General features: G+C 48.5%; 1 protein-coding gene across 1 annotated transcript in view; it reads left to right on the top strand.

Annotated features, from left to right (window-relative positions):
- The first annotated feature begins 1,614 nt into the window (after window positions 1-1,614).
- Window positions 1,615-10,059, top strand: part of LOC106555036 (cell surface glycoprotein MUC18) — a 17,479-nt gene continuing 9,034 nt past the window's right edge. Inside the window, exons 1-5 of the mRNA XM_087728261.1 lie at window positions 1,615-1,813; window positions 7,821-7,943; window positions 8,023-8,024; window positions 9,047-9,248; window positions 9,751-9,893. Of these exons, the coding sequence (XP_087584387.1) occupies window positions 1,741-1,813; window positions 7,821-7,943; window positions 8,023-8,024; window positions 9,047-9,248; window positions 9,751-9,893 (543 nt within the window). The 5' untranslated portion in view covers window positions 1,615-1,740. The remainder of the gene's footprint in view (window positions 1,814-7,820; window positions 7,944-8,022; window positions 8,025-9,046; window positions 9,249-9,750; window positions 9,894-10,059) is intronic.

The raw sequence follows: 10,059 nt of genomic DNA, 5'->3' as shown, positions 1-10,059 counted from the left end.
TTTAAGTCCTGTGGACTTCAACTCCCAGAATTCCCCAGCCAGCTATGCTGGCTGGGGGATTCTGGGAGTTGAAGTCCATAGGACTTAAAGTCACCAAGGTTGGGAAACACTGATTTAGAGGATCTAATGGCTTCAACGACCCTCTAAAAGGGTGCAAATGTTCAGCTGTCTGCAAGGAATATCAATCCTTCCATTCCCCGCTGCCATCCAGTCAGAGCTGAAGAAGCTTCTGGGATGAGAAGCGAAACGTCTTCAAAAAGAAAAGAAAAAAACCCCAAGAAAGACCAGTTCTCTTCTCAAAAAGAACCTTTGGGATTACTGGACCGATTCCAGCGAGAATTGCTATCGGGGAAGATCGCAATCCCCAACGGAGGAGCCCCTCGGTCTTCTCTGCCCCCCGTTGCGGGACCTCCCCCATGGCGCGCCCGGTCTTCTCCCGGCTCGCTTGGGCCAATGCCCCTCTTCTAGTGGCAGGGCGAGGCGAGGGCGGCGGGGAGCAACCGACCCTCCGGGCGACGCCAACGCCTCGAGAGGCGCTCGGAGTCGCCCGGCGGCGGTTAGAATGAAGCCGCGGGGGGATTGCGGAGGACGGTCCCGGACTCGGGGTGCAGTGAGCCGCGGTAGGTAGCTAAGCCGTCCATCCAGCCGGCGGTGCAGCCACTCAGCCGTCCACTAGCCATCCAATATCTATCTATCCAACCGGCCGGCCGGCCGCTCAGCCGTCCATCCATCCATCCGGATGGCCGCTCAGGCGGCCATCCATCCGGACGGACGGACAGTCAGGCGGCCATCCGGCCATCTATCCAACCGTCCATCCATCCGGCCACTCAGGCGGCCATCCAGCTGTCCATCCACCCATCTATCCAACCGTCTATCCATCCGGACGGACGGCCACTCCCATCCATCCATTCATCCAACCGTCCATCCATCCGGCCACTCAGGCGGCCATCCAGCTGTCCATCCACCCATCTATCCAACCGTCTATCCATCCGGACGGACGGCCACTCCCATCCATCCATTCATCCAACCGTCCATCCATCCGGCCACTCAGGCGGCCATCCAGCTGTCCATCCACCCATCTATCCAACCGTCTATTCATCCGGCCGGCTGGCCACTCCGGAGGCCATCCAGCTGTCCATCCGCCCATCCATCCATCCAACCGTCCATCCACACGGACGGACGGCCACTCAGGCGGCCATCCAGCCGGCGGTGCAGCCTCTCAGGCAAGCCATCCAGCCGGCCGGCCGTCTATCCATCCAACCGTCCATCCAGCCGGCCGTCCATCGGGAGATCAGCCAAGCGAGATCTCCAGCAGGCAGGCAGGCAGGCAGCAACAGCAGCAGAGGCACCGCTCACCGGGCAGGACGAGGAAAACAAGCCAACCAACCTGCCCCCCCTCCCCACCGCCGCAGCCTCCGCCCCCTCCGGGGCTCCTTCCGCGCCCTGCCCGACCCGAGTCTCTCGAACCGGTTTCGCTGGTTTAGTGATTAACTTCCCCGCCCCTCGCGCTCAGCCTTGCCCAGACGCCTCCGCTCCCCAAGCCCAGAGCGCAGAGGAGAAGAAGAGGACTCGGCCACTCAGACGGTTCTTGGCTCCCCGACTTGCTCGTCTCCCCTGTCCAGCCTTGCCGGACCCCCAACTTCCCCTCCCCCCAAGTCCTTCCGCGCGCGATCGCCCGCCTTTCCTGCTTTTGTTTTCAGCCCCGCGCCGAGGAGGAAAGCCTGCCGTCGGAGCGCAGCCATGGCGCAGTTTGGACTTCGGGGTTGGCTCTTCGCCGTGGCCTTGAGCGCGACTCTCCGCTTCGGGCGAGCAGGTGAGTCGGATCGCGGGATACCCCCCCACACCCCTCTATGAAAAGCAGATAGGCAGGTAGCCACGGAAGAGGCGCCTAGTTTGGGGGGGGGTGTCAGCGGGTTGTGTGAAAACCCAACCGCCCGGGTCGGTGAGAAGCTGGGTCAGGGGCTGAACTTTGCTAAACTCCAAACCTTGGGAACTTTTAAGCCTGGCGGACTTCAACTCCCAGAATTCCCCAGCCAGCAAAGCTGGTTTGGGGAGGGGGGGAGTCAGCGGGTTGTGTGAACCCAGCCGCCGGGGGTGGGTCAGAAGCTGAACTTTGCAGGGGTCCCCAACTTTGTGAACTTTAAGCCTGACGGACTTCAACTCCCAGAATTCCCCAGCCAGCAAAGCTGGTTTGGGGAGGGGGGGAGTCAGCGGGTTGTGTGAACCCAGCCGCCGGGGGTGGGTCAGAAGCTGAACTTTGCAGGGGTCCCCAACTTTGTGAACTTTAAGCCTGGCGGACTTCAACTCCCAGAATTCCCCAACCACCTTGTTGACTGGGGAATTCTGGGAGTTGAAGTCCGCCAGGCTTAAAGTTCACAAAGTTGGGGACCCCCCTGAGCTAAAGCGTGGAAATGGGGTCTGTCGAGATTCTCAGCCATCCAAAGGTGGTTGGCTGTTCCCAAAGGTGCTTAGTTTCAGGAGGCAAGTGGGTTTTCTTGGTTATTTCTTTTGGAAGACGTTTCGCTTCTGATCCCAGAGGCTTCTTCAGTTCTGGCAGGATAGCGAGGGAAACGGTTGCAAACGTTGCGTAAGAATATCGGGCCAGGGCAGGCAGCTTCTTCCTTCTTCCACGGAGGAGGGAAAAAAAGGGGGGTTCCTTTAAAAAGTCACCCCGGGGGAGTAAGGATTGCGCAACTCCAGATAATCTCTTCTGGATCGCTTTAGGATCCCCCCCCTCCCAATGCTCTTCTTAGCCTCCCGCTCCGACTTTCACTTTCGTTGAGCGTCTCCCCGGGAACGCCGCGCGGGCTCGCGCAATCCCAACTTAACCTTTGCACGGAGCAACAACTTGTTGTGCAAGCTGGTTGTGAGTGTGCAGAAAGCTGTATAAACCCGACGAATAACCCCCCCGACCGGGTTTACAACGAAGGCGGCGGGGGGGTGGTAGTAGGAGAGGGGGAAAAATATGGGGCGTTGTGACTGCAATGCAAAAAAAACCCCAACAACACACAATTTCTGCAGGGTTTATTTATTTATTTTTGAACCCGCTCATCCGACTCCTTTTAAGGCGGGCTGGGGGGGGGGAGGTGTAGTAGGACCGACGTTTCGTGCAGAGAAAGCTGCGGCTGGAAGAGGGGAGGCGGGTCACGAGAAAACCCTTCTGTGTCGTTGGACGAGCTCGGTCTCAAGCGCTTCCTCTTTTTTTTTTCCCTTTGCAAGTAAACCGCAGTTGTTGAATGTTGACATTTCTAAGAGGAGGAGTTTTTTTTACGACTTGGAGGTTTGGGGAGGGGGTGGCGGGTGAGCTGTTTTCTTTTTCCTCCAGGCTTCAAAGTGCACAGGAGCAAAAGTGAAGGTGGCAACTTTCTTCCTGGCTTCACAGAGAGCTCACTTTCGTTCTTTCTTTCTTTCTTTCTTTCTTTCTTTCTTTCTTTCTTTCTTTCTTTCTTTCTTTCTTTCTTTCTTTCTTTCTTTCTTTCTATCCTATCTATCTTCCTATCTTCCTATCTATCTATCTATCTATCTATCTATCTATCTATCTATCTATCCTCCTATCTATCTATCTATCTATCTATCTATCTACCTATCTATCCTCCTTCTATCTATCTATCTATCTATCTATCTATCTATATCTCCCTATATCTCTATTTCTCTATCCTTTACTTTCTTGCCTATATTATCTATCTTTCTTACTTTCTTTTTCTTTCTTTCTTGTCTATATCACCTATCTTCTCTCTTTTTTCTGTTTCTGTCTTTTTCTTTCTCGTCTGTATTATCTATCTCTATCTTTCCTTTGTTTCTGTCTATATCTTTCTTGTCTATGTCATCTATCCATTTATCTTTCTTTTTTTCTTTGTCTCTGTCTTTCTTTTTCTTTCTTGTCTATTTTTATCTCTTCTTTCCTTCTTTTTTTCTGTCTATCTTTTTCTATCTTTCCTTCTTTGTTTCTGTCTGTCTTTCTTTTTCTTTCTTGTCTATATCTATCTATCTTTCCTTTGTTTCTTTTTTTCTGTCTATCTTTTTCTATCTTTCCTTCTTTATTTCTGTCTGTCTATATCTTTCTGTTTCTTTCTTGTCTATATCTATTATCTATCTGTCTATCTATCTATATATCATCTAATTTGCTTGCTGCCCATCTCCGAGTTGGAAGGGGCCTTGGAGGTCTTCTAGTCCAATCCTTGCTCAAGCAGAAAATCCCATCGCATTTCAGACAAAGGATTATCCAACCTCTTTAAAAACCTCCCAATTATGGAGCACCCACGACTTCTGGAAGCAAGTCATTCCACTGATTAATTGTTGTGACTGTCAGGAAATTCTTCCTTAGTTCTAAGTTGCTTCTCTCCTTGATTAGTTTCCACCCGTTGCGTCTTGTCCTGCCTTCAGGTGCTTTGGAGAATAGTTTGACTCCCTCTTCTTTGTGGCAGCCCCTGAGATATCGGAACACTGCTATCATGTCTCCCCTAGTTCTTCTTTCTATTAAACTAGACATTCCCAGTTCCTGCAACCGTTCTTCACAAGTTTTAGCCTCCCGTCCCCCTAATCATCTTTGTTGCTCTTCTCTGCACTCTTTCTAGAGTCGCCACATCTTTTTTTTATATTGTGGCGACCATGACGTAATGCAATATACCAAGGGTGGCCTTACCAAGGCATTATGAAGCAGTATTAAAGGTTCACATTATCTTGAAGCTTCGAAGCAAATTCCGGCCATCTGACAGGACAAAAAGCAATAAAACCATAAACGTTCCTAAAAGCAATAAAAATAAATTACTGATTTATTAATTTAAAAAAGCTGATAAAGGATGTTTTCCACCTTCATGGGTCATTGCCTTGTCATGGCGAAGTTCCTTGTGCAATTGAAAGACGCCTGTAAGCTCAGATGCAAGATGGACATGTCAGAGTGGAGAGTTCTGAAAAAACATGGCCCATTGGTGTAGAAATATGCAGCCCAGTTCCACATCCTGGACCAGAACCCCGCACGGACAGTATACCAAAAGGCGTTTTTTTAAAAAAAGAATGCTTCTTTTGCTCGACCTTGAATTCAAGTTCATTTGTATGAAGGGGGCAGATCTGTAAGATCCTCGTGAAGAAAACTTTTCAGCAGAATAAATAAAAGAGAGTGAAGAATAAGGTTGTCATTAAGAAGTAAACAGTCCTGAATTATCTCCAAGCGAAACATCCCGGATTTCAAGTTTTGGCTGCGACTTTCCCTGGCGTTGCGCCGAACCACGTCAAGGCAAGATTCAAACCACGAGTTCTTGAATTATATTAGCTTGCTGGTTGGTTAGATGGGTATCCTGTCTTTGGTTAGCACAATCTGCAGCAGGAGTCAGAATTTGCAAGCTCAGCGATGGTGTTTTGTAAATTTTGAGCATTCCATCATCTTCCCCCCCCCACCCTCTAATAACTTAGGAAGTTGGCTGGGCTGAGAGTGTGTGATTCACCCAGAGTCACCCACGAACCCAAATCGGGGTCTCCCTGGTGTCACTCGAACACCAATTCCCCCCCCTCCCCCCGAGCCATCCTTGTGCAACACTCAAAATATAACTGCCTAAAGTCTTCGTGTCAGAGGCAGGCCAGGCCCGGAAGGATGTGGTTTTTAGTTTTCCCCAACCTCAATTCTCAGTTTTTAAATTTGGGGACACGGATGCTTCTCTATTCTTACAAAGGGTATGTGATAGGATAAGTTCCATTAATCGTGCCCTCGTGACCTCTAGGCTGGAGTACTGCAACGTGCTCTACATGGGGCTGCCTTTGAAGAGCATTCGGCGACTTCAGCTTGTCCAGAATGCAGCCGCGCGAGCGATCGTGGGTGCGCCTCGATTCACCCACGTAACACCTATCCTCCGCGAGCTGCACTGGCTGCCTGTTGATCTCCGGGTGCACTTCAAGGTGCTAGTCGTCACCTACAAAGCCCTTCATGGTATTGGATCTGGGTACTTGAGAGACCGCCTGCTGCCAATTACCTCCACTAGACCAATAAGATCCCATAGACTAGGCCTCCTCCAAATTCCATCAACCGGCCAGTGTCGACTGGCAACTACCCGGAGGAGAGCCTTCTCGGTGGCTGCTCCGACCCTTTGGAACGAACTCCCTGTGGAGATTCGTACCCTCACCACCCTCCAGGCCTTCCGCATAGCCCTTAAAACCTGGCTGTTCCGACAGGCCTGGGGCTAAAGACTTGCAATCCCACTCGAATGGTATGACTGTTGTGTTTTTTAATGGTGTATGGCTTTCATGTTTGTAACTTGTCTGTTTTTCCCCTCCCTTGAATTGTGAGCCGCCCTGAGTCCCCTCAGGGAAAAGGGCAGCATACAAATAAAGTAAAATCTAAATCTAAATCTAAATCTTGCGCTGCTGATGAATAAAAAAAAGAGAATTTTGGGGCCACTGTTTGAAGTTTTCGTTTCACGATCTTCTTGCTAATCTGTCGGGCAGTAGCAAGAGGTCGGTTAATTGATGGATTCATTATGCAGCCATAATCGAGTCAGTGTTAACAACCCCTGCATACATGTAGTCCTCGATTTACACAACAGAGTCGGCGCCAGAATTACCAGTTGTTAAGCGAGCCGTAGCCTATTTGATGACGGTTTTGCCACCAATCACTCTCGCTCTTCAGTGAATCATGCCGTCGTTAAGCGAACCCAACTTACCCCATTGACTTCGTTTGACCTCAAGGGGTTGGGAAGGTCGCAGATAAAGATCTCATCACACACACACACACACAGAGGATGTTGCAATTGTCGTAATACATGCCAGTTGCTAAGTGCTCAAATTTTGATCAACTGACCACAGGGGATTCTGCAACAATTGTTACGTGCAACGACCTGTCGTAAATCCCCTTTTCCCCCCAAGGACTGTTATAACTTCTGTAGTCGCTAAAGGAAGGGTTGTAAGTCGAGGACTTCCTGTAAATGGATTTGTCTCCATGATAATTGGTCCCTAACCAGGTCTGTCAAACAGTTGCCCCCATTACCACTGTAAATGTGAGCCCGTCCATCTAGCTGCCTCTCTTCCCTTCTACCTTTCCTGTGTTCGATCCTTCTCTGCCTTCCCCGTCACATGTCTGAAATGTGATGTTTTGACCCTTAAGTCATTCATGCCTCCAGGAAGAACTCTGCATTGAGGAGAGTTTGTGAGCAGGGACTGTGAGGTCCTTAATGTTATCTGACCTTGGTGGTTTTCTTGCAGACGTTTCGTGACCCAACTAGGGAACATCATCAAGGCCAGAAGGGAGTGGAGGAGGGGCTGTGAAGTGCTTAATGTTCTCTGACCTTGGTGGTTTTCTTGCAGACGTTTCGTGACCTAACTAGGGAACACCGAGGCCATGAAATGCCTGCAAGAAAACCACCAAGCTCAGAGAGCACCAAGGACCCCACAGTCCATGGTCCTCTCCACAAGTGATTTCCATGCTTCTATTTCCTAACAGTTCCTGGCAAATTTCCTAGACAGTTAGAACAATTAACCAGTGGAACAGCTTGTCTTCGGAGGTTGTGGGTGCTCCATCACTGGAGGTTTTAAGAAGAGACTGGACAAGCCAGATGTCTGGAATGATAACAGGGGTCTCCTACTTGAGTGGGGGGTTGGACTACATGACCTCCAAGCTCCCTTCCATCTCTGTTGTTGTTCTTCTGGGTTGAGCTTGCGGGTAGAACATCCAGGAGCAAGAACTCAAATTGGAGAAAGGGAAGGAACATGTAATTAGGGATCTTGATCTGCAGGTGGGAGGGGAATAGTGGGTTGGGGATGGTCTCCTCCACACAGGGAGAAGAAAAGAAGGCTATGGGGAAACTTAATCCTCTCTTTCCAACTTTATAATCCAGGGCTCTCCACCATCCGTCTGACTGAACAGGAGGGCCCCATCCTTGAGGGCAACAATGTGACTCTGGAATGCCTGGTCAGTTATGGGGACAATGTGTCGGACTTCACCTTCCAAAATATAGCAAGTAGGTTAATGAAGGATTTTGCTTTGACCAGGCCTGCCTCTAACAAGCAAGTCTCTGTTAATAGAATTAGAATTATTAGAAGTAGGAATAGAATTGGGAATAGGGTAGGATAGGATAGGATAAGGAATAGAATTAAGAAAAGAAGAAACAGAATTAGGAATAGAAGAAATAGAGTTAGGAATAGAAGGAATAGAATTAGGAATGGAAGAAATAGAATTAGGAATTGGATAGGATAGGATAGAACAAGGAATTGAATAGAGTAGAAATAGAATTAGAAATAGAAGGAATAGAATTAGGAAAAGAAGAAATAGAATTAGGAACAGAAGAAATAGAATTAGGAATAGAAGAAATAGAATTAGGAATAGAAGGAATAGAATTAGGAAAAGAAGAAATAGAATTAGGAATAGAAGAAATAGAGTTAGGAATAGAAGGAATAGAATTGGAAAGAAGAAATAGAATTAGGAATAGAAGAAATAGAGTTAGGAATGGAAGAAATAGAATTAGGAATTGGATAGGATAGAACAAGGACTTGAATAGAATAGAAATAGAATTAGGAATAGAAGGAATAGAATTAGGAATAGAAGGAATAGAATTAGGAATAGAAGGAATAGAATTAGGAAAAGAAGAAATAGAATTAGGAATAGAATGAATAGAATTAGGAAAAGAAGAAATAGAATTAGGAATAGAATTAGGAAAAGAAGAAATAGAATTAGGAATAGAAGGAATAGAATTAGGAATGGAAGGAATAGAATTAGGAATTGGATAGGATAGGATAGAACAAGGACTTGAATAGAATAGAAATAGAATAGAGAATAGAATGGAATGAAAATAGAAGAGAGACAGAATAGAATAGAGAATGTAATGAACAGAACAGTGTACTGATTATACACGAGGAATTTGTCTCCAATGCAGAAGCTCTCAATGTACATGGAAAGCAACAGAGTAATAATCATAATACGACACCAATAAGATTAAATCAGAGGGGTCCAACTTTGGCAACGTTAAGCCTTGTGGACTCCAACTCCCAGAATTCCCCAGCCACAAACAGTGAGCTCTTGCCAGTTAAGGCTCGCAATCAACGTTGCTCTTTCTCCCATCCCCAGTGGCTCCGTGCTTGGATCTCTCTGGACCAGTCTCACAACTTGCGTTGCTGGTTTTATGACGTCGATGTGAGTCGCGACAACGGGCGCCTCCTGCTGACCATCAGCGACATCCAAACTTGGCACGCCGGACCCTATCGCTGTGCCAGCCTGAACGCCACCGACAACACCACCGTCTCGGATGAACTGGACTTGAAGATGGAGTGTATGTGGACGGGTGGTGATGGTGGTGGTGGTGGTGGTGTTTGGATTCCCCCTCTAGCCACCAGAGGGCAGTAGATAAACGGGAGATGAGGACTAGGAGATTGCGTTACTCTTTCCTCTTAGAAGACTGTGCTCCTGCAGTTCACACTCCACGTATCCTTGGGATCTGCAGTGGAGTGTTTAGCCGAAGGAAAGAGAGGGTTTTGAAACGCCAATAAAAAGCACATTTATGAGCGGAGGGGAAAAAATATCCTCACAGGCACGGTTGATTCTCAACCAGCATGGCTCCATTAACAGGACAGATTTAGAAGCAGAAGCAACCGAAATGAAGCCACGCTGGTTCTTTTGATATCTGTAGGTGGGGTGGAGAGGAGGGGGATAGATGGAAAACTGTTCCTGAGCCCCAGCAACGGAGGCCCTGACCTGAACCCTACTAGGCTGGCTCCCCGAAGGGGTGGGAAAGGAGGAAGGCTTGACTTTCCGTGTCTTCTGCTCTTCCTCAGATCTGCACAACGTCTTTATCAGCCACCCCAACTCCTGGTGTGGCACCGTAGGGGAATCCATCTCGGTCCTTGAAGGAGACAACCTGCAACTTCAGTGTTCAGCAGACGCCTCCCAGGCACCAGTCTACGAGTGGACTCGAGAGGTAAGGGAGCAGGAGCCAGGCTTCAGAATGGGAGAGAGTTAACAAAGAGTTGGAAGGGGCCCTTGGAGGTCTTCTAGCCCAGCCCTCTGCTCAGGCAGGATACCGCATACCATGTCGGAGAAATGATTATCCAATCTCTTCTTAGAAACCTCCAGTACTCACAACT

This window comes from Thamnophis sirtalis, unplaced genomic scaffold (assembly GCF_051295495.1).
Source record: "Thamnophis sirtalis isolate CommonGarterSnake01/CBP01778 unplaced genomic scaffold, rThaSir2_p1.2 scaffold_13, whole genome shotgun sequence".
NCBI classification, from domain to species: domain Eukaryota; kingdom Metazoa; phylum Chordata; class Lepidosauria; order Squamata; family Natricidae; genus Thamnophis; species Thamnophis sirtalis.
This window is presented reverse-complemented; position numbering and strand designations above follow the sequence as displayed.